We start from the raw sequence: 24,206 nt of genomic DNA, 5'->3' as shown, positions 1-24,206 counted from the left end.
TTTACACCACATGAGAAAGGATCTAAACAGCTTTTTCAGAATTAGTTTATTTTCTATGCAGATGCTCTTCCCCTAAAAATCACTCCAAACATTCGAGACAGATTCATCATTTGAAAATCTAATGATCCATCATCTTGTGAAAACTGCTGGATTTTTTCCCCATCTTTCAATATATATTACGGCAAACTAAACATCGCAGTGTCAGTTTTTTTCAATGCCATGCAGGCCGATATAAAATGGTCAGAAACAAGAGGATAATGTTTAAATTCCTGTCACATGAAGTAACGCAGACTAATTTCCTCCACTCTACATGGATTGATCATGCTTACTGATGGCACAGTTCTCCCTCAAAGGCCCATTTTCAACCAGGAAGAATTCTCTTCCTCTCTCTTTCTGCTATTAAATAACTCGAGAAGTAAATTGTTTTTGCCATTATGCATGACTTGTGGTGTTTAATTTGCTAAGTCCTTGTATTTTACAGCCCTTAATCTAATTTGTATGAAAAGGAAAGAATCTAATTTGCCCATTCTTTCACATGGTAAGTCGTGTATGGCTGTACGCAGTCAATGAATCGTAAAAACTGTACAACAAAGCGCGATTTAACAAAGTATAAAGCCGCTATATACTCTCATAGCAATACTTTACCAAAATTTAGAGTAGGGCTGCAACTAACAACTACTGTCATTGTTGATGAATCTGTTTGATCTATGAAATGTCAGAAAATTGTGAAAAATGAAAAATGTCAACCAGTGTTTCCCAAAGTTCAGGATGACAGACGTCTTGTTTTGTCTTCAATCCAAAGAAATGTAATGTATTGTCACGGAGGAGTAAAAAAAACTGAAAATATTCCAAATTAAGAAGCTAAAATAAAATAAGAGGAGTTTAACTTTGCTTACGTACAACTATAGTTGACAATTAAGGGAGCGGTTTGTAAACTAATTACCCTTTATTAAATTAACCTTTATTTATCAGATCATGGTTTGTTTTCTGGAATCACTTCCATGAAACTGACTTTTTTTATTGTCAGTATCATTTTACACGAGCTAGCTTTACGAATTCGTTACACCTTTACTGAGGATGAAGAGTTATCGTGATACTTTCTTGCATGGATATTTTCTGTATTGACACATCACACCACTCAACTGTTCAGAGTTTTCTAATAAAAACATGTCTGAAAAAATCTTTTTTAGAATAATATTAATCACATTATTTGCAATTTAAAAGTGTTTTAGAGTAAAACAAATGTCAAATTAGACAAAATAGCGTAAAAACAATACTAAATCGAACCAATAAATAAGATCCCAAACATTTTATTATGAGAACTTCTCTTAACTGGTTTAAATGTGATTATTTTAGTCTGTTCTTGCAAATTTTACTCCGTTCTTTATACATGTTTTTCACTATGATGGTCTGTCTGTCTTTTTAAGCTTTGTCTTGTGGCTATTTTAGATCATTCTTTAACACATGTTATTGTTTTCTATGCTCTGTTTTATCCCCTGCACTTTAATCTGCTTTGTGCAGAAGCTTTGTTTCAACAGATGCTGAATAAATGAAGTTATTTAATGCAAAATGATTCCCTTCAATCACCTGTGCCTTTAATTTACTGTGCAAACACACCACCTTGTTGGGGCAGAAACGTGGGACTAAACAGCTGTCCAGCATTCAGTCAGAACCGCTACAGAGTACAAAAAACGCTTTAAAAACGTTTTCATTTTCGTCTCTGATGACATTTGACAGACACCTTACTATTGTAGTTAGCATTAGCATTAGCTGAGCATGTTTCTGATCAGCTGTAGCTGAAACAAGTTGAGCAACTTCCGTAACAGCGAGCAGGCGCACAAACTTAGATACAAATAAAGCTTTCAGAAGTTCGTCAGTGTGAAATAAAGTTACTTACTCATTTCTTTGTGTTGTTTCCCCTCAGACCGGGTTATTTACGCTCCCTGCTACACGTCTGTCCATCGACCTGTTATGCTAACAGCGCAGCGACGGTCATGTGACTGGATCAGCTGATTCTCAGACGCTGGTTGGTCAAAGGTTGACACATGGGGGGCGGGGCTCCCGCTGCTGCCTTCAGGTGCAGACAGAAATACAGCATTCAGAGGAGAAGGTGCATTTTCAGGACCTTTCTTTTTATATTACCTCATTTTAAAGCCACATAACAGAGTGACCACTTTCTTACTCCAAAGCCAACTTTTCTCGTCCACAGACACTGGCGAAATATGGACTAGTACAGTTTTAATTTGTTGGTTCAAAAGTACTAACTGGATGTAAAAAAAAGTAAGGTACTTGGACAGAAAGTTAAATTCCATCTATTCCATTAGGACTGCAAGTAATGATTATTTCCATAGTCTGTTGATTATTATTATTATTATTATTATTATTATTATTATTATTATTATTATTATTATTATTATTATTTAGAATAACTGATCAGTTGTGTGGCCTATAAAGTGCCAGGAAATGGTAAAAAAGAAAAAAAAATCTGTATTTTTTTTTAGAGCTTAGTTTGACACACATCCACAACCCAAAGATACTCAATTTACTGTCATACAAGAGGAGACAAACCAGGGAGAATTCTATGTTTAAAAGTTAAAAGTTTTAAAAGTTTGAATTAGACAATTTGGACTTCTTTTTCTCAAAAAAAAATAATTAAATTAATTTACATTTAATTTAATTTCATTAAATGTTGGAATAAAATATTGACCCTTCTCATGAAGTGACTGTGACAATGTGATTTATTCCTGACAGACAAAGTGTACACACCATCACAGTAAAAATTTAACCATAATTAACTTTTTCAAATTATGTATTTGGGCTTAAACTAAATTGTGGGGAATAAGATTATATTAGACAAATAGATAAAGGGTTTTGTTTCAAATTTTCAACCTTGGTCAATTTAACAGGAAATATATTTGATACATAAGAATGTCTAATATTACTCTTTAAAATGTCCCTCAGTCACTAATATTGAATTATGTCCACACCTGTACCAGCTTAAATCCACTACAAACTAATACATTAAAAAAAAGTGAAAAACAAACTGGCAGCAAGGGTGCCAGAAAAAAATATGCAAAAAATTGGTAGATAATTTTTACGTTAAAAAAGATAAACATAGTGAAAAAAAACCCAGCAAATATCTATAAAATACCTATTTATATACAGTAAAATTGTATATTTGTCACACAATGTAATATTCTGTGATATACAAAAAAGGAAATTCCGATCCATAAAACAACAGTTTAAAGTTTTATCATGTAACATACTTAATTTTGCTGGTTAAAATGCAATAAAACGTCTTGTAGTCTTAGAGTTGAACATTGTACAAAAACGAATTACCATTTGTAAAAAACAAATAAATAAATAAAAATTGTTTTTGATGAGGACATCAACAGTTTTGGCCTGTATTTTCATGATTCACATATAAATCAATACTTTTTAAAAAATGTAATTTTACTAGCTATTATATGTAATTTAACAGAGAAAATCTGAAAAAATTGTAAGATATTGAAAAAATTACAGTTGAAAACTGTTTTAAAAAAACATCAATGTAATAGATTTTTTTCTCAGATTGTATGTAATATCTGAAATCATAAGATCTTTAAATGTAAAAAAAAAAGTACAGATCCTCAAAACAAAAGTTTCAATGATTATTTACCAATGTCCACCCATAATATACTTTTTTCTTTCAAATAGCAGCAAATATGTTTAAAATACAAATATACTTGCTGATTTAAATCCAGTAAAAACAGTGTAGCTTTATGCTGAAACATAAATTGCTATTTGTAAAAATACACATTTTTGATGTGGACATTATGTACAATTTTCTTGGGTTACAGTCAATCTGTAAAACAATACTACAGAGACAATCTGTAAAATAGCAATGCCTTATTTTTATCTTATTTTATTTTATTTTTACAGTTAATTAAAAACGTTAATTTTTAGAGTGCATTGACCGTCGCCAGTGAAGGCGTCCTCCTCAGGATGGTATCAGGGCGCTCTGTGGACTTTTTCACTGAAAATGGTGAAACTGAACCCAAAGAAGCAGAAGACTCGCGAGATGACAGTGAAATAATCGGGCAAAGGCTGATCCTTAAACAGGCTTCTGTCCAATTATGAGGAATTAATTAACATGTGAGGGATAATAGAGCGGAGCCTGTCTCTATGACAACGTGGTGCAGGCGGGGTTTGCCAGCTGGAGGCAGAGTCAGCCGCTGCTCAGTTGGCATCACCGCTCGAAAGCCTCCACACCGCATCACGCCCTGAGTGGAATGGAAGAAAAGGACCAGAAAGAAAATGTACGTAGCTTCCTTTTGTTTTCACTGTCGCATTTCCTCAAAAAAAGAAAAAAAAAAAATCCCATTAAAAAAAATGTGCCACCGTGCAGCTTGTTGAGCAGAAACACAGCAGAGCAGCTGATTGCTTCACAGCCGGATCAATACAGCTATTGTTCCTGTCGGTGCCTCGGCTTGCAGATGGAGACGCGAGCAGGCTGCACGATGAGGAAGCAGCTTTCATACACTTCCACCGCGATAAAGTGAGAGTTTGGTGATGAGCAGCGGTGCAGGCCTCATCCCGCTGATGCTCCTCTCTATTGTTCCACAGGGGGAGTACACCGGAGAGATAAAAGGGGGGCTGCGGCCTTCCATGAAGCTGGTGGTGATGGGAATTATTAACAAAAAGCCCAAGAGGTCAGTGCACTCTCATTATCTCATTTGATGACTTATGCATTATTAACTGTTGCACACATTGCATTGCATGGTGCGCTCATTAAACTTGGAGCTGAAGACTCCCTGGTTTGAAATAACGTTTTAAAAGCAGCTGTTGACTGTTTGAGTGCCTGTTTTGGTAAAATATCAGAGTAGTTTCCGAATTGGGTCCATGTGTGCGTGGGAGAGCTGCAGTTCCCATGAAACCTAAAGAGTCACTGTGGACATTCTTGTGCTTGATAACATCAGCAGGCTGTTTATTCAGCCACTCATCACATTTGTGCAGTAAAAAATAAAAAATAAAAAGACAATTAGAGCAGCAACTTACTCTGCAAAAATAAACTGTGACACAGAACTTTCTTTCATTTTTGCTAAAGTTATTTTTGTCTGCAGGAACTTCAGGAGGTTTTAAGGACAAAGGCTCCCATGGGACCTTTATCCCATATACTGAATGTAACACAAGGCTGCTGTTATTTTGGGTGTTTTTTATCTTCAGATTCAAAACTATCCTTACAGGTGATGTGCAGAAAACATACACTGAAAAAAATGATAATAAAGATGCTAACTGGAAACAAAAATGGTCCTTCACAGTGATGCAACAGAAGAATCATGTTCTGCAAAAAGCCTTTCAGAAAGATGTTCTTTATTGAAGTATTTCTGCAAAGAGTTCTTTAAAGAGCCGTCAGTGCCTTAAAAAACATTTTTAAAATGATTCCTTTTTTATGAATGTAAATAAATGGAAAATTAAGTTCAATTTTCAAGACAATTCTTTGTGGTTAAGGAAAAAACTGCTTTTAAATTGTTCCTAAATACTTTTTCTTTTAGTATTTCAGAACAAATGACTATGTGTATTTTGAAATGAACACAGCTGCTGGTCATTGATTAGCATTTCTTATTATTTGATTTAATTAGAGACAAGTACAGTGTTGAAAACTGGCCAAAACACAACCACAGCATGTGTCACTATGAAGGGAAACAAACACCCCAAAGATTGCAAATTATCTTCCAAAGAAAGCTGGATGTGCAGATTAATTTTAAAACTTGTAAAAAAAAATGGACTGTAACTGTAAGAACTTGCAGAATTTCTGGGTCTTTCATTATAATACATTTGATATTTTGGGTTCTGGACTGTTGGTAAAACAAAACAAACAACATGTTGCAGGATGCCAGTGGAGGATCTGGGAAATTGTGACACTGAAATAAAAACACTGATCATTAGTTGCAGCACTAATTTCATTCCTTCACTTGCCACCAAATAACTTCAATAAAATGTAGTAAAAGAAGCTCATAAAGTCTTCTGAAGAACTGTTTTAATACTATTATTTTTCTGAGATGATTTATCCAAACACAGTGCAGATACACGGTAGGTCACTTTAACACCAAATCTGCTTAATTCTAAAGAACAATAAAACATTTTCTTCCTCCAAAGATATGTTGTCTTGGTTCTCAGAAGCTCCTAAAATAGGTTTGACACGAGAGAAACTATAATAATTCCAGGGCAAATTATAAAATGAGTCAGCAAAGTGGAGGATTTGCTCAGAAGTTTGGTCACCAAAGATGGTCAAAGAAAGAGTCGTGAGAAGTTGGCAGTGGTGGGAGGACTATTTGGATCATTCTCTAATAATCTGAAGCAACTAAAATAACCCTAAATGTCTCTTTTTGCTCAGTGGCTCCTGCCAATGTTCTATTAATCTTTTAAAATATCTTAAATATTGAGTAAGTTTTATGTGCTTTATACAATTTCTTGTAGTTTAACGTGGAAGAATTCATCACATTTAATGAAGCGACTGTGTTATTCTGCAAATATCTTAACCTGCAGAGAAGTGATATTATTAAAAATATTATTGATTCTGATGGAGAATTAAACCAATATGTCTTTAATGTGGTTTTTATTCAAACTGTTCTGTCCTGATGCTCACGTTCGTGCGCTGAATTTGAGTCTTCCTCAACCACAAGATGTCACTGTTCTCCAGCGAATCTATGAAAGTTGATAATCCAGATAAAACGTTCAGTTCAAAAAGAAAGACAGACAGAGTATTTATGTGTTGCTGTAAACTTTGCATTCTGTTTCTGTTCTGTGCTTGTGTCTCGAAGCATGGAGGTGATTCTGTCCAGTCGGCCTCTGGAGGAGGACTCAGAGGGCGACGTCGGCCTGCAGCTGAAGGTCAGCTTCAGGGAGAAGGCCGTCCAACGCAACGCCCGCCTCGCCGGGAAATGGGGTTCTGCTGAAAATACTCTGTCCTTCTTTCCTTTTGCAGCAGGAGAACCCTTCAAGGTACTTTGATGATCTACTTTCTGCACTCAGGCTTCCAGCCCTGAGGCGACATCGATCAGCACGGTTCAATAAGCTTCAATTATTGCACAGTTTCTGCAAAAGCAAAGTTTTACTGGAGAATTACAGGAGTTTTTTCTGGTGCTGTGTTGCTCCAGTAGTTGTCACAGCTAGTCTGTATTCTAACATGTTGTAATATGTTTTATATGGGAGTTCCTATTAGCTTGATTTTACACAGTCAGCTGATAAAACTGCACCGTAAGCAGCTTTTTGTACAAGTTATTGTTTCTACAGAGACAAACAGGATATGATGAGGCATAACAGGGTTGTCCGTTATACCTCATCATCATCATCATCATCATCATCATCATCATCGTCATCATCATCATCATCATCATCATCGTCCTCTACTTCACAAACTCAGTTAAGATGCTGTCTCCAGTGACCAGAGAAACATGTAGGCTACATTATATGTAGTTTGCAAATATCAAATGTCAGTTCCTGTGCAGGTTCAGTTTTGCAAACATGCATCTGCCTGTAGCAGCGTATCTCACTAAAACCGATCCATGAGACAACAAAATGACCGAAATTGGACAAAAACAACCATATGGCAACACAAAATGACTACAAAGAGACAGAACGTTACCAATATGACACAGCTAATGATCAAAATTAAATGCTAGCACTCATAGACTGACGTAAAACAATCAAAATGAGACATAAAAAAACCCAAAATGGAACTAAAACAACTGTAAAATTATGCAAAATGGCCAAAATTAGGTGCAAAATGACCACAAAGAGAGATTTAATATGCCTGGCTTTGCTTAACACATGTCTTGCCACAGGCTGTTAATCCAGTCATATGTAACCATGTTGGCATGAAAGAAATGGGGAAACAAAAGAGTTGCCAAAGACCCAGACTAACGAAATGACCTCAAAGACACACAGAATGGCGACAGAGGAAGCAAAACTACCAAAATGTAGCATAAAACAACCTGATTTAAATGCATCCAACCATAAACAGATGCAAAATGATGCAATACAGACACAAAATTAATATTATGAGTCACAAACTGACCAAAATTCAGTGCAAACAACCGCACAGAGAAGCATCATGATCTAAATGAGATACAAAATGACAAATATTACACAAAAACAATCATACAGTGACACAAAATGACTACAAAGACAAACAAAATTGATCATTTGAGACACAAAATGGCCAAAAATGAATGCAAACATTCAAAATGAATTTCAAAAAATAACCAGAATTGGACAAAAACACCCACAAAGGGATGCAAAATGATCAAAATGAGACACAAAATATTTGAAATTGGACAGAAACGATGCAAAATGATCATAGAGAGACACTAAATGACCAGAATTAAACATACACACACAAAGAGATGTAAAATGATCAGAATAACTCAAAGCAGGACCAAAATGGGACAAAAACAGCTACAGAGTGATGCAAAATGACCAAAAAGAGAGCTCTTATTTTGGAAGTCTGACCTCTGATTTTTCAATAATGAGACTTTTCTTGTTGACTTCTCAGCTGCAGCCTCAGTTTGTGATTCAGGCTGAAACAAGTGTGTATTGTTATATGACTCTGACTTCCCTCTGCCTCCTAGATGGAGATAGTTTGTGAGCACCAGCAGTTTCGTATCTTGGTGGACGGACAGCCTCTGTGCGGCTTCACCCACCGACTCTCCCAGCTCGCCTCCCTCACTGCCTTACGAGTCTTCGGCGACCTCCAGCTCACCAAGGTGGCCTAGCACCTCGCACAGATGACACGAGGACGCCCCGGACAGTTATACAATAATTTAAGATTAGGATAGATCTACTTTTTAAGTGAATAATTTAATCCGCGGTGGGGATGTTGTGTTTCCATTTTCAGACTAAGTCACACCTGCCTCGTAATCACGTGTTAAGACGAAGTGCCTTCACTAAGATTACCTGTCTGGGGACTTGAAGATACTGACTGAATGTAACAGTCTTAAATCAAATGTGATTTGAACTGAATTAAGTTTTGAACAATGTGATTGAAGCTATAATGTTTTCCCTGAATGAACATTTGTACAAACATTTTAAAAAAATGTCTGTGATTTAAGAAAAAGTGGAGATTTCAGGCTTGATTTCTCTGGAGTTAACCTTTGAAAGCACTTACGTTTACGAGCGCCTGCATGATGATGAATGTCTCTGAAACTGATTGCGTAACCAAGATTGTCATTCTGTGCCCGACTACGTACTGTAACAGGTGTAATAATGTAAAACAATAGTGCATGCCCGTAAAAACACACAGTATGCTTCATTTCTCTCAGTTGGAGTCCAGATTAAACACAAGGCTGGAAGGGTTTTCTGTTGTTGCACCATTATCAGCTTTGAGTTGGTTTCTTTTACCACTAGCACTTTTTATGTGGATGTTTCATATCGACTTTACTTCACTGCAATAAATCAATTTTGTTGTTATTTGTTGTTGCCGTGGTTGAATCGATGCTGCTTGGATTTGCTCCAGAACCACTTCCATTGTGTCGTATATAACTGGAGTATTGTGTCCATTATGATTTCACCGGATGCACAATGACCATGATGGCTTTATCATATGAGGGGGCACAAAACAGCCAAAATAAGACCTAGAATTACCTCAAAGAGACACAGAATGGCTATAAAGAGACTAAAATGACCAAAATGTGGCACAAAATAACCTAAGCTAATTGCAATCGCCCACAAAGAGCTGCAAAACGAGACACAAAATGACCATTGTGGAACAAAAATAACCATACAGTCATGCAAAATGACCACAAAGAGACAAATAATTAACAATGTGTTGCACAAAATAACCAAAATCAAATGCAAGTGCCCACAAACTATCAAAATGAGCAACAAAATGACTACAAAGACTCACAAAAATACAATTCTAACACACAAAATTACCAGAATTAAATGCAAGCACCCACAAAGAGGTGAAAAACGAGACACAAAATGGCCAAAGTGGGACCACAAAGAGACATGCACTTAACAACATATGCCCACAAACCATCAAAATATGCAACAAAATGACCAAAATGGGACAAAAACTGTCATAAAGAGATGCAAAATGACCACACAGACAAGATAAATTAACAATATGTGGCACAAAATTAGCAAAACTAAATGCAAATGCCCACAAACCACCAAAATAAGCAACAAAATGACCAAAGCAGGACAAAAGCAACCATATAATAATACAAAATGATGACATGAACTCACAAAAATAAAATTATTAGACACAAAAAGACCAAAATGAAATGCAAGCGCCCACAAAGAGATGCAAAAAGATCAAAATGACTAAAGTGGCACAAAAACAACCATACAGTGATGCAGAATGACCACAAAGAGACATATAATTAACAATATGTGCCCACGAACCATCAAAAGATGCAACAAAATGACCAAAATGGCGCAAAAAATATCAAAAGAGATGCAAAATGACCACAAAGAGACAGAAAATTAATAATATGTGGCACAAAGCGACCAAAATTAAATGCAAATGCCCACAGAGCATCAAAATTAGCAACAACTTAACCACAATGGGACAAAAACTATCACAAAGAGATGCAAAACGACCACAAAGAGACACAAAACTAAATACAGGCGCCCACAGAGAGAGGCAGATTAACTGAATTAAGCCACAAACAGTGCTTGGACTCGCCCCAGAACCCACTTCCACAGCGTCGTATATCGCTGGCTGATTGTGTCACTCATGATTTCCCTGGAAGCAGACTGTAAAACAACACCAGCTCAGACTGAGTCACTCAGATAAAGGCTCGACTCAGCTTGCACAGTGGGAGTGTCGGGCTGTGGTTGCTGGGAGCGCCGCTAAACAGCCAGACTGAAATAAAGTTTGACGATTGGGACGAATACCTCCAGAGGCTTTTCTAGTCTCTACTTGCACTGTGCTTCCTCTGAGAGACCTTTTGTTAAAGTAGAAGTACCACATGAAAAAATTCCACCCTTTAGGGTTGGAAAAGTTTAATTTATGGTTTTGAGACAGTTTTGTTTTAATCATCACATTGGAGCTGATTTAAACCCTCTACAATGGAAATCCAGTAAAGCTCATGTTGTGTTAAATTACATATATGCAGCTGTGAACAAAAGTTTGCATACTCTTGTAGAGACCATGTATGTCATGGCAGTCCTGACTTTCCTTTTCTATAACCTTTTCTATGGTGGAATGATTCAAACACATGCATCATGGCACAAAAAACAATCGTGTATTTCTGTGCTTTTATAGATTTATTTTAGGTCTTCTGGAAATATGACAAAATGCTGAGTCACAAAGATACATACAGCAACTGGAATTATAAGTTTGGGTGATGGAGAAAGTTGTGTTAATCAAATTTTCTTCGTGGCATGTCCTTTTAATTTCTCACTGCTGACTCCTTTGAACCAATTTAAATAGGACCCATTAGTTCCACTCATTAGACTCAGCCACAAACATTAAAGTGGGGAAGTCAGAAGAGCTCAGCAGAAATCTGAAAAAGCAAATCCTTAACTTGAACAAGTCAAGAAAATCCCTTTTAGCCATTTTAAAGTAGCTAAAGATCACAAAATCATCTGTGCAAACAACTGTTTGTAACTATAAAGTGCATGGTACAGTTGTGTCACTGCCACGACCAGGAAGAAAACAACCATCACCTGCTGCCAAGAGATAACTAGTCAGGATGGTCAAGAGTCAACCAAGAATCACCAAAAAGCAGCTATGCATGAATTAAGAGCTGCTGGAACACAGCTGTCAGTGTTCACAGTGTTTTAGAGGCCGCCATGCAAGACGTGAATAGATTCTCCCTCCAGGAATCGCACCTTAAGGCTCGATTTAAGTTTGTTGCTGCACAAAGAAAAGGCCTTCTAGAGGAAAGTTCTGCTGTCAGATGAAACAAAAATGTAGCCACAATGACCAGAAATATGTTTGGAAAGAAGGTGAGCCCTTTAACACAAAGAACACCAAACTTACAATCAGGCATGGCGGTGGCACCATCATGCTCTGGGGAACTGGTGCTTTCCATGAAGTAAATGGAATAATGAAGAAGAAGGATTAATCATCGCAGTGTGCAAGACCTGCACACTACAAGTAAAAGTAACATCTGCAATATGCATTTGTTTGAATGTATTTATTTATCTGTGTGGTCATGAGATTATTAAAAGGTTTGGGAAAGAAAGAAAGAAAATATTGGAGTATTTTTCCAGTTTGGGCCAAGCGAAATCATCTGAGATGTTTAGATGAGATGTGGCTCTCACAGACCTCTGAAAAGTTTGTTGTAATGGGTCACAAGCCAACAATGTTGGGAACCACTGATTCATACCCTAATTGTGTTTGGTATGTTGTAGGTTTATCACATGTTGTGTGAGGTAACTACAGCTGTCAAATAAAAATTCAAAAAAATAAAGGAAAAAGAAAAGTAGTGGTAGTAAAATACAGAAGACAATATTTCTCCCAGAATTAGGAGCAAAAAAAAATAAGAATTACATAGAAATTACAACCAAGTACATAAAATTCACCATTTGAATTATAGTCCAAATGATTATTTTTTAAATAATCTGTTAAACAAAAATATCAACTTAAACAGAATGACTACAAGATGAACTGCTACAACTGTTGGCCTTTACAAACTCTAAAATAAACAATAATCAGACTAAATGTGCCAAAATTTCAGAGACAAATGAACAGAAATGTTACGAACCATCTACTCTACTGCTACAGCACATTCACAGAATGTTTAGATTCAATCTTCTTCATAGCAGATTAAAAGAACAAGATGTGGTTTTAAGTGGAACCGGCGGCTCTATGTTTGCTCCCTGATTGCATCGATCCAGTCCATCTTGTCCTGGTGACTCGGAGCCTGGATGAAGTAATGTGTGTCCGACTGAGTGATGATTTTAAACAGGTTGCCTTGAATGTTGCCTTTCACACCTGCAAGGGAGGAGAAATTACAGTCAATACAGTTTATCTGTGTCAGGATTGACATAGTAAACCGGCACTAGATGGACTAATGTCAGATTAGAGCAGAAATATTGGACATGCAGGTCTGTGAGTGGATGACAGGGAAGCTCTGAAGTCTGCTGTTACAGTTAGTTACTGTACAAAACCCCAATAAAAGCCCCAAAACTCACAATGCACGTGGACAAATTACTGAATGGGCCTATTGAGCACACCCTAATCAGGGGGCCCATGGCTCTTTCCCTATAGTTATAATATATATCCCAGAAGCAGACACAAAACAAACAAAATGTGACATGAAAGAGATGCAAAATAACCAAAAAAGAGACTAAATGTAACACAAAATGACCTCGAAGACACACAGAATGGCAACAAAGAGACACGAAGCGAGCAAAATATGATCCAAAGCAACCCGTATTAAATGAAAGAACCACAAAGAGATGCAAGACAATAAAAACAAAGATCAAAACTGGACAAAAACAACCACAGAAAGATGAAAAATTACCTCAAAGAGACATAAAATTCATAATATGGGACAAAAAATAAATAAAATGCAATGAACGACAAATAAAATCAAATCTGTAATATAATCAAACTGTGACACCAAGATGGGGCAAAAACGAAAAATACCATGACACAAAATGACCACAAAGAGACACAACATTATCAATATGTTACGCCAAATTAAAGATACAAACACAAAATGACCTCAATGGGATAAAAACGACCCTAAAGAGAATCAAAATGGCCAATAAAAGACACAAAACAAACAACAGTAGGCATAAAATTAGCAAAATGGAACAACAAAAGGACCATAAAGACAATGTGTCATCATTTCTGCAGGCTTCAATCTGGGTGTGTTGGGATAAGTGAAGGCTTTTAAACATCTGTATCCTTCTTTCATAATCTGCCCATGATGATACTTTTGTTGGTCTCTGCACATTGTTCTCAGTATTTTATTTGTCCTAAACATCTGGTTACGTACTGGCATGTGTTCGTCATAATCGAGGAGTTCTTAGACAACATGGGGAAGATCAGGCTTTGGATCTTACTCATAGGATCAATAGAGGACTTATTGTACACTTAGATGTCTGCTGTTTATCTTCTGATTATGTAACAGAAAAGCTGACATTATAAATGCAGAAGTTTCTCAAGAGTTCCTGGAGTCTGAGACGGTGACTCACCTGAGGGAACTCCGTTATCATCCAGAGACGACACCAGACATCCTCGCAGCGAGAAGCCGCCCACTGGGCTGATGTCATCCTGACAGGTGACGAAAGACAGGAAGTGGATCAGACATGAGGAGGAATTACTGAGGATGGTGTGTAAGAGCAGCTTCACAGTCACAGCTGGACGTACAGGCAAACAAAACCCAGCTGATTTAAGGTTTCATTCAGCTTGTCATAAAGTTAAGCATTAATAGTTTTATTTTATTTATTTATTTTATGTTCCTGCACTTTGTAACGCTGTCTGTGAACTCACCGAGGTGGGGTCATAATAGTGAAGGAATGCAGGTTCTGAACGCAGCACGAACAGTCGCACCTTCCAGTTCTTCCGTCGGTGTCCCTGTTTGAAGATTAGACAAACGTTGATTTGACTAATTCATCCAAATATGAACAAATGACGCCAAAAATGGTAAAAATTTAAAACTACACCACTATAATTTCTAACTTATAGTAAACACCTTTATCAGTAGTTAATAAAGCCTTCGATAAGCCTTATAGAGCACTGACACAATGTTGTTATGAACAAGTTTGGGGTTGCCAGGTTGTGAAAAGTCTCTTCGGCTGGTATTGCATTTATAAATGTTAGTCATCCATTTAGCAGCGGGTTTCTGTCTTTGTTACACCATCACGTTCACTATAATTACTGCATTCATTCATCTACTGTCATTAAATTGTAATAAGTTGTAAATAAATGGATTTTGGTCGAGCTTCTTTGCAACACTTTCCAAGAAAATAAGTGTTGAAAACGTCTAATTGAAGGTGCTGCAATATACTATACCATACAATATATTAGCAATGATGATAACTGTAATATTTGAAATGTGAAGTATTCTTGTCATGTTACACATAATAATAATGTAAATAATTATCATTGCAGCACCAGTACTTGTCTGTTTGACACTAAAAACAACATACAATACAGTTATGATTAAAGACTGTCTGTCCACCTCCTTTCACTTGGACTTTAAGTGAAATTAATTTGCAAAATAAACCAAAAAAAAATACATACAACAAAGTTAAGGATGTATTTAACATAGTTTGATTTTATAATTGTCATGGTGAATTCTTCTTCCCACAGCAATTGTGCAGTGAAAAAACTAAACTGACTAAACTAAAACTAACTAAGTTAAAAGCTTTTCTCAACCTGGCAACCCCAAGTTGTTGTTATCAATGGCTTATAAGTAACCTAAAAAAAACTCATATCAAATTATTGATTATCCAATGTAACCATGAAATATGATCTAAAAGTTTTTTTCAAATGTTCAACAGGACAAGTTTCTTTCCTAAAATTGCTGGTTAAGAATACGTTCATCATTTTCTGCTGATGCAGTGTGTGTTCACCTGTTTGAGCAGGAATCCTCTCTTCATCACAGCTCCACTGAGCTCCACTGCAGACAGCGACGTCTCTGCCTTCACGCTGCCTCTTTTCTTCAGACTGTCAGACTGCGATGGAGAACAAACATGCAATAAACCAGCAGACCTCCATCCTGACGTCTCCTGTCTCAGATCAATGCAGTAACTGAATCAGCTCTGAGAATCTGTGGGCTATGTGTAGATATTCTGAGTGTGGTGTTATTCAAAAGGCTGATGTATTCAGTGGAACATACAAAGCTGTAGAGAGCAGTGGAGTCGTCCATGAACTGCTCGCTGAGGCCTGCCGTCCGGAGAGCAGCGACGCTCTTCAGGCCGACGGTTCTCAAGAAACCTTCCTCCAGCAGAGCCGAGGCCAACGTCACGGCCTCCACACGGGTCAGAGCGAGCTGCATGAACACCAGCCAGTCCACCACCGCTGAGCCTGCAGGGAGCACAAACAGTCATCACACACAGCTTTATCTAATGAAGGCAGACACGTAGACTGAAGAAAGGGAAAGAAAATGTTAATATTCCAGCAGCTGAGGCACTGTGTTGCTTTGTCTTTGATCAGCAGACGTGTCATACGAGTTAAACAGTATATTTTTATAATAAATGAAATTGATTTGCCTTTTGGATGTATGACTCATAAGATATGCAGCAAGAAGAAAAAAGAAGAAAAAAAAGGAGAAATGTTCTGTCAGCTGAGGGTGCCTTAATATTTAACTTAATGGAAACACTAATTTCATTTTTTTAAAGAAAGAAAGAAAGAAAGAAAGAAAAAATGAATTAATTTTCCAGAATTGAAATATATTTTCTTGCATTATTTATAAATTAGATTATGTTTTGTTTTGTTTTTTGTTTTTTTTTTTGGCCTTTTACAGAAATTACAGAAACAAAACATATTTTTCTGTTAATTGCCACCAGAGTGTCTAATTTTAGAAATATATTTACAATCATGAGCTTGAATTTAACTTTTTTTGCCTACTGAATAAATATTTGTGAAATTACCATAATTTTATGAATGTATTTTAATTGTCTTGACATGTCAAAAAAATCATTTTTTGTATTTAAATTTTCACACCTACAATTTAATATGATTTTACATTAGAGATGCACATTCACTTTCTGCCTATGTAATTTAAAAAATATATATTTTATATATTTTTTAATGTAAAAATGTAAGAAAAATCAGTAAAATCAAAAGAAATAATAACATTACAGATTTTCTTTTACAGTGTAGACAGACATACAATTTATACAACCGGTTATAATGCAAATTCACTTTAAATCAATAAATAATGTATGAAATTTTATTTTCTTATGATGGCTCAAGTGTAAGTTTAAAAACACTACCATACATAAAGTGTATTTGCATCCAATTTTTATCATTCTTTCGCTCTTTATTGCATCTTTAAACGTTGTCCTTTACACATTTCTTTCTAATATGTACAGAACTTTGGATGCTTCTATACAAATACACTTTTCTTGCCTTGTCAGTCATGCAACTGAAACATTACTTAAGTTACAACAGTTGCTAAAGATGGATCATAATTTACTGCAGGTTACTTGTATAAAGCAGTCGTGGTTTATATATTGCACTTATATGGACGGTCTAATGAGTATCAGCTCTGCAGGAATTACCACAAACTAGCTGGACTCTAATTCTGTGTTCTTGTAAGTGATCAATATGATTCCTTTCAAATGTCTTGCAGCATATTAAAGCTCAGACTATTGATATTTCAGAGGCTCACCTGAGAAGCAGTTGCTGTAGGTGCTGCCCTGCTCCACGTGGTTGCTCATCTTGATGCCGCTGTGGACGTCATACATGGAGTCCAACACTTTGCTGTAAGGAGACAAAAGCAGAAGCTGAGACAATTAGAAACATAAACACAGTGTGATTAAAACAGGGCGAGACAGTGAGAATTTGTGGTAAATCCATGGGAGGCAGCCGGGTTTACCTCAGGTTGATGTTGTGTAACTGGGAACCGTCGGGGTCTTGCTGGTCCGTCACCTTCCCACCATCGCCCGTCTGCAGCTTGTTGACCTCAGCAGTGATCTCAGCAGCCCACTCGTCCCTCTCCTCTCGGGAACAGGCCTCCAAGAAGTGATTCACGCCGTGCTTTGTCTGCAGCTTGAACACCAACTAGTCAAAAAACACAGAAAGGAGAAGTTGACTCCTGTTGGTGCCAGTAAACTTGCAAAATTACAAATTGTTCTCTAAAGTTCAGGTCTGGACAAAGCAGAAACCTGAGGCAACGCATTTTCTCATCAGTGAGGTGTGGAGCTGCTGGAGACACACCTGCACTGTGGTTTCCATCAATAAAATGGAAACAAAGGGAAACAGCGATTAAAAATGTCCTCAGTATTTATCTGTACTTGTACATTTCAGGCCTATGTGGTGTATATTTTGCTTTATAAAAGATTTTATCACTTAGTTTGGAGAAGAATTTTTGCTGTTAGTTAATAGTTTGCTACTTTTTCACCTTTAACATTAAAGTTTATGCCATAATTTGGCCCCAACAAAGCTTTTAATATAAAGAAAAGTGCAGATGTCTCTACTGAAATGCTCTGAACAGTTACACTTCCATGCTATGACAGGAGCACTCAGTAATCACTCAGTGACAAACAGCATCAGTGCTTCTCAACATCTTCATTGTCAGCATAAAAATGACTCACCGGTCGATTTTCAAATTCCAAGAAAGGACAAGTTATCACGCAGTCCTTCAGCAGGATTTTTCCTCTCTGACACGAGTCTCTTCTGCTTCCATCGTATTTGTAATAAAGCAGCTTGTCTGGCGTCAGAACAAACCAGCGAGCCTTCCAGTTGTGAACAACGTGACCCTGTCAACACAAAGATGTCACAGGAAGAGATGAACTTTTTTATTGCTATTCGCTATCTGGCTTTATTTTCTATTGTACATACATGTTTTAAGCACAAATAAACAAGCAAATAAACATAAATCGGATTAACAAGAATCAAAACAGCACAGACTGAAGAGTAGCATCCTCTCCTCAGCATTCACAATAGCAGCGATTCAGAAGTCTTTCAGTACAGTGTCAGTCCTTGTAGGAGTCACGAACTATGTATTAATAATATATAAAACTGCAAAATCCAGCAACTCAAGCACCCAAAACTTCCCCCAGAAAAAAAACTATGTCATAAGAATAAAAAATATAGATTAAATCCAGCGTAGGGTGAGCTTCTAAATGTAACTACCAAAAAATATCTAACAGATATTTAACACTTAAAAAGTATAAAATGAACAGATTTACATGTTTAAAAAAAGAAAGTAAAACCACAGTTATTAAATGATGATGATACAATTCTAATTACAACAATAAACAGCTAACTTTAGATAATACATACAGTACAATAGCATTTTTTACATGTTACTTTACATACATTTTTTAATGTTATATTACATTAAACATGTATATTCACAGTCTATGTAATTTTTTTTTACTATTTTGCAAATATAAAAGACTGAACAATTCAGTAAAATGACTTTTTTTTTCTTTTTCATTTTATTATTAACTTTTATGACAAGTTCTCCAGCTTAACTTTAACCTCCTTCCTGTGTTCATGTCCAAAGTCCCAAAAACAGGCAAAGTTGAATAGATTCAGGCACAGATATACTTAGAAATATACTTTTTTTTCTGTTCCAAAGGTCCTGTCCTTACATCCCTCTTAACAAGACACACACTGACTCAATATTTTACAGTAATAAACGTCTCACCCTCTTCACCATGAATCCTTCCCTCAGAATAGTGATTTTCTTGTCTGACTCCATTCTCTTCAGTGTGATCTCAGCAACTGAGCTCTGCTTGTTCCTGCCTGCTCAGGTCTTGAGTGTAAATGCATCACGCCCACATTTACGCCCACATTTACACCTTTTCTCAGCACTGTGTGGATTCAATGCTGCATTTTCTACCCATTAACACAAGAGGGCGCTCTGACTCCTTCACAGACTGGATGAGGCTGTTTTGGCTGAAATGCCTCCACTCAACAATAGCTTCATTCTCCATCAACTTAGGCATGTGAAGAAGTAAAATCCTGGAAATGAAAGCGTAGGACACATCTCCAGAGATCTTTATGCCTATTTTGATGAACCAACTCTTCTCTGCAGCAGCTGTGTCCAACAGGAGGACAGCGGAAGTCTCCTTAACATTTTTCATGCAAAGTGCACAAAAACCCAGCTAACAAAACAGCATTGTTACAGATTCTTCTGCTCCTGCAACATCTGTGTCTCCGCTGAACATGATGCTCAGCTTCATCTCCCTTTTTCTGGTTCCTGCTTCTTACAAAAGAAAGAGTCAGTGATGCGAGGCTGCAGTTCTTTCTAAATGACTAAAAACAATTCCTGCATCTTTTCAGCCTCTGCAATAACTTATTCCATCATTCTTGGTTTCTTTTTTTAAATTATTTTGTGCTGTTGAAAATATGGGCCACTTTATAAGTGGGTCACTTTAAAGAGAAAAAGAGTAATAATAATAATAATAAACTCAATTTTGAAAGCACGTTTTTAAACCAGACTTGGTTTTAATATCTGATATCTACATATGAAATGCAGTTTTAAAAATGTTCTATGAATTTAAGAGACATATGTAAGTGTTAAAAAGTTATGACTGCAGTGGTATCATAGAGTCACTTCAGAAAATAGTCGGACTCTTTTGCTTTTTGGACATTTTTGTGTTGTGGATTTAGTTTTAAATGGACGAAATTTTATTTATTTATTTAGTTATTTTAAAATTTACATTCAATGATTTGTGACAGAGTAGAAATATACTTTCAAATATTTTTACTAGTTTGTCAAAAAGATTAACTGGATCAAAAATAACCAAAATAAAGCACTAAATAACCTTGAAGAGACATAGAACAACTACAAAGACGTGCAAAATAACAAAAATGTGATCATAAACTACCAAAATAGACACAAAATAAAACAAATATGACACAAAATGACCTCAAAAAGACAGAAAATGGCAGCAAAAAGATGCCAAATACCAAAGTTGTGCAAAAAACAGCCACAATGAGACAAAATAACCTAAATGTGACACACAGTGATGTCAGAGAAAAGAAAAGCTTCAAAGAGATGCAAATGTACCAGAATTGTACAAAATCCACCACAACAGATGTAAAATTACCACAAGGAGATACGAGCTGTTCTAAATATGACACACAAGGGCTGAAAACAACTAGAACGAGACACAAGATTGCCGTTAAGAGAAGTATAATGGCTGCAAATGACCAATGTGTGATAATAAATAACCAAAATGAAACAGAAAATAAAGCGAATGTGACACAAAATGACTTCAAAAAGAGAGAAAAGCAACAAAAAGAAGCAAAACGACCGAAATGAGGCTAAAACAAGCAAAATGAGACACAAAGTAAAGCAAATGTGACCCAAAACGACCTTAAGAGAGACACAAAAAGACACAAAACAACCAATATGTGATACATAGAGATGAATAACAACTAAATCAAGACACTAAATATGACCCAGAGAAAGAGAGTGGCTATAAAAAGATGCAAAATGTTTAAAAATGTGACAAAAAATGATCACAAAGTGAAGCAAAATGACAAATAACATCTCCAGGATGCACATCTGGAGACACAAAACAAGTATAAATGTCATGTGTGTGCCATTCAGTCTGGGTGTCTTTCTCCTGTGTGTTTTACTTTCTCTCCCCTTTATGAATCCACTTTAAGTAGAACTGAACCATTATTAACATTTTTAATTCCTCCTGTGCTTTTTCTGATGCAAAAGTTCAGAATATCTGCAGTGAAAAAGGTCTATTGTAGTGCAGAAATGTTGAGAAACAACTCAGAAACACAGTTACGACAGTTGAAAAGCCAAAATTTTCTGCAGAGTTCTTGCAGTTTTCTTGCTATTTTTCCATTTAAGTAAGTTTGATTTTGCTCCGTTTGTTTTTCGGTGTGTTTGAATGAGCTTGTTTTGATGAAAAAGCACCATAGTTGTTTCAGAGGAGCTGCAGGATTCCTGTAAACTCTGCGTTGTGTCTCCCAGGTGAGGAAACCTGCACACACAAGCATGCTGCCAAGAGAAAACTGGAATCTGTTGAGCACACAGAGGAAACAATAACCCCAAATCCTGCTCCTTCAGACTCGAGCACCTCTCCTGAGTCAGAGTCAAACATGTTTTCTATGCGATGAGAGCAGAAGGTGTGTCTGGAATGCCCTCTGTGTAACATTAACCATAAATCAAACATTACATTACGGCAAATAAAAAAAAGGAGACGATGGTGTTACGGCACGCCAGGATATGACGGCTTGTGACGCAGGCAGCTGGTTGTCCTGGTCACACACTCTGAAAACGCAAACATTCGGCCGACTCTGTTTTCTTGGTCCACAGACTTATTGTTCGCTGGGTGTGTTTGAGTGTCGACGTCCACAGCTGGTTACACAGAGCGCCTCGCTGGTCGGTCGGTCGGTCTCACGTTTTACTGCACTGAAATGGCCACAGGATTCTCATTTGAGATCATAAACCTGTTTTTTTCCCCCCAAATGTAAAAAAAACAAAACATTCAGAATTCATTACCAGAAATGCAAAATCCCCCCAAAGCTTTCCTTTCTAGGAAGTAAAAGCTTCCAGGTTTCCCATGCTGCTTGTGATCAACAGTTTGTATGGTTCTTGTTGGATATAAAACAATGTGACGCAAAATGACCTCAGAGAGACAGAATGGCAACAAAGAGAAGTGAAAATACCAGGGAGGTATGACAACAACAAAAATGGATCATAACAAAATGCAAACTTACCACAAAGAGACACAAACTGAGACACTTGTATCCTCAGAGACATAGAATGAGATGCAAAATGACTAAAATGTGACAATAAACCACCAAAACAAGACACAAAAGAGAGAAACAAAGACCTAAATTAGACACTATATAACCTCAAAGACACACAAAGTAAAGCAAATGTGACACAAAAGGCAACAAAAATAGATGCAAAACAACCAAAATAAGACACAGAATAATGCAAAAATGACCTCAGAGAAAAGCAGAATGGCTATAAAGAGATGCGAAATAACCAGAGTGGTACAAAATCAGCGTTAACAACATGCAAAACGACCACAAACACACACAAAATGTCCGAAATGTGCCACAAATGAGATCAGTGAGACACAAGATATGACTGAAAGAAACAGAATGGACATAGATAAGCCACAAAATGGTACAAAATCCACCAGAAAAAAATGCTAAATTACCATAAAGAGACACAAACTGGTCCAAATATGACACAAAATGATCTTAATTAGACAGTATATAACCTTAAAGAGACATAAAGTAAAGCAATTGTGACACAAAATGACCCCAAAATGAGAGAAAGGAAACAAAAAGCTGCAAAATGTCCAAATTGAGGCATAAAAACAAGCAAAATGAGACACAAAGTAACACAAATGTGACGCAAATGACCTCAGAACAAAACAGAATGGCTTCAAAGAGACGTGAAACAACCAGAGTGATACCAAATCAACCATAACGAGATGCAAAATGACCACAAACACACACACAGAATGTCCCAAATGTGCCACAAATGAGATCAATAGAAACTAAAATGTGACACAGAATGACCCCAAAAAGAGAGAAAGACCAGAAAAAGATGCAAAACACAGCAAAAAAGAGACACAAACTGGTTCAAATATGAAACAAAAATGATAAAAATAATCTCAATTACACACTGTCTAACCTTAAAGAGTCACAAAGTTAAGCAAATGTGACACAAAATGACCCCAAAAGGAGAGAAAGGCAACAAAAAGCTGCAAAATGTCCAAAATGAAACAAAAAAAAACAAGCAAAATGAGACAGGATGTAACACAAATGTGACACAAAATGACCTCAGAGAAACACAACGGACATAAAACGGCCACCAAGAGATGCAACATTACAAAAACGGTACAAAATCAACCAGACACAAACAGGTTCAAATATGACACAAAACAGATCAAAAATAGCCTAAATTAGACACAATATCACCTTAAAGACACACAAAGTAAAAAAAAAAAAAGAAAAAGTGACACAAAATGACCCCAAAAACAGAGAAAGGCAAGAAAAAGCTGCAAACTGTCCAAAATGAGGTAAAAACAAACAAGCAAATTGGGACACAGTGACAGAATGAATACAAAGACATAGGAAATTACGAAAATGTATAAAATCGATCATAACAAAATGCAAATTAACAGAAAGAGACACAAACTGTTTGAAAAATACGACACAAAATGATCTCAATTAAACACTACATAACCTCAGAGACATAAAGTGAGTGAATGTGACACAAAATGACCCCAAAAAGAGAGAAAAGCAACAAAAATATACAAAGTGAAGCAAAAAAAAACAAGCAAAATGAGACACAAAGTGACCCAGAAGTGACACAAAATGAGCTCAGAGTGAGACAGAAGGGCCACAAAAAGATGACAAACGGCGAAACTGTGACAAGAAACGATCATAAAGCAGACAAGAAAGTGTTCTTCTCCAAACAACAAATGCTATTTTCCATCATCGCTCTTCAGAAGCTGAGGGTGAAACTCGCCACACACGGTCGTGACTTTAAATTGCTTTATAATAAACAATGAAATGGAAAAAACAGGATGCTTCAGAGTGAGGAGGAGGAGGAGGAGGAGGAGGAGGAACACTGTTTGCCTTCAGA

General features: G+C 36.6%; 3 protein-coding genes across 3 annotated transcripts in view; 1 reads left to right on the top strand and 2 right to left on the bottom strand.

The window, feature by feature from the left end:
- The window catches only part of zfyve26 (zinc finger, FYVE domain containing 26), a 39,685-nt gene extending 37,728 nt beyond the window's left edge, over positions 1-1,957 (bottom strand). The window contains exon 1 of the mRNA XM_008293256.1: positions 1,898-1,957. The gene's annotated coding sequence lies outside the window, so the exon portion shown is untranslated. The remainder of the gene's footprint in view (positions 1-1,897) is intronic.
- A 2,027-nt stretch (positions 1,958-3,984) lies between these two features.
- LOC103365732 (galectin-related protein B) lies at positions 3,985-9,450 on the top strand. Its single transcript, XM_008293255.1, has 4 exons — positions 3,985-4,298; positions 4,606-4,691; positions 6,804-6,984; positions 8,613-9,450. The coding sequence occupies exons 1-4, from the start codon at positions 4,272-4,274 to the stop codon at positions 8,754-8,756; spliced, it is 438 nt and encodes a 145-aa protein (XP_008291477.1). The 5' UTR covers positions 3,985-4,271; the 3' UTR covers positions 8,757-9,450.
- Positions 9,451-11,237: 1,787 nt separating this feature from the next.
- plek2 (pleckstrin 2) lies at positions 11,238-19,348 on the bottom strand. The gene is made up of 9 exons (XM_008293254.1): positions 19,275-19,348; positions 18,214-18,378; positions 17,496-17,680; positions 17,289-17,380; positions 15,792-15,979; positions 15,526-15,627; positions 14,441-14,524; positions 14,143-14,221; positions 11,238-12,931 (listed from the first exon to the last, which is right to left on the bottom strand). Exons 1-9 carry the CDS (start codon positions 19,326-19,328, stop codon positions 12,804-12,806), a joined length of 1,077 nt encoding a protein of 358 aa, XP_008291476.1. The 5' UTR covers positions 19,329-19,348; the 3' UTR covers positions 11,238-12,803.
- Between the last annotated feature and the right edge of the window lie 4,858 nt (positions 19,349-24,206).

The sequence above is a fragment of the Stegastes partitus genome, unplaced genomic scaffold (genome assembly GCF_000690725.1).
Source record: "Stegastes partitus isolate 25-593 unplaced genomic scaffold, Stegastes_partitus-1.0.2 Scaffold867, whole genome shotgun sequence".
NCBI lineage: Eukaryota > Metazoa > Chordata > Actinopteri > Pomacentridae > Stegastes > Stegastes partitus.
The sequence above is the reverse complement of the archived record's forward strand: the minus strand, read 5'-3'. Positions and strand labels throughout refer to the sequence as shown.

What these genes read in the sequence shown, in the direction of transcription:
- LOC103365732 (XM_008293255.1), top strand. Translation starts at nt 4,272, where the DNA reads ATGGAAGAAAAGGACCAGAAAGAAAAT. An exon ending in AAAAGGACCAGAAAGAAAAT is followed by an intron (nt 4,299 to 4,605) that starts GTACGTAGCTTC and finishes ATTGTTCCACAG; the next exon opens with GGGGAGTACACCGGAGAGAT. An exon ending in CAGCAGGAGAACCCTTCAAG is followed by an intron (nt 6,985 to 8,612) that starts GTACTTTGATGA and finishes TCTGCCTCCTAG; the next exon opens with ATGGAGATAGTTTGTGAGCA.
- plek2 (XM_008293254.1), bottom strand. Translation starts at nt 19,328, where the DNA reads ATGGAGTCAGACAAGAAAATCACTATTCTGAGGGAAGGATTCATGGTG. An exon ending in CCACTGCTCTCTACAGCTTT is followed by an intron (nt 15,628 to 15,791) that starts GTATGTTCCACT and finishes TCTCCATCGCAG; the next exon opens with TCTGACAGTCTGAAGAAAAG. An exon ending in ACTATTATGACCCCACCTCG is followed by an intron (nt 14,222 to 14,440) that starts GTGAGTTCACAG and finishes GTCACCTGTCAG; the next exon opens with GATGACATCAGCCCAGTGGG.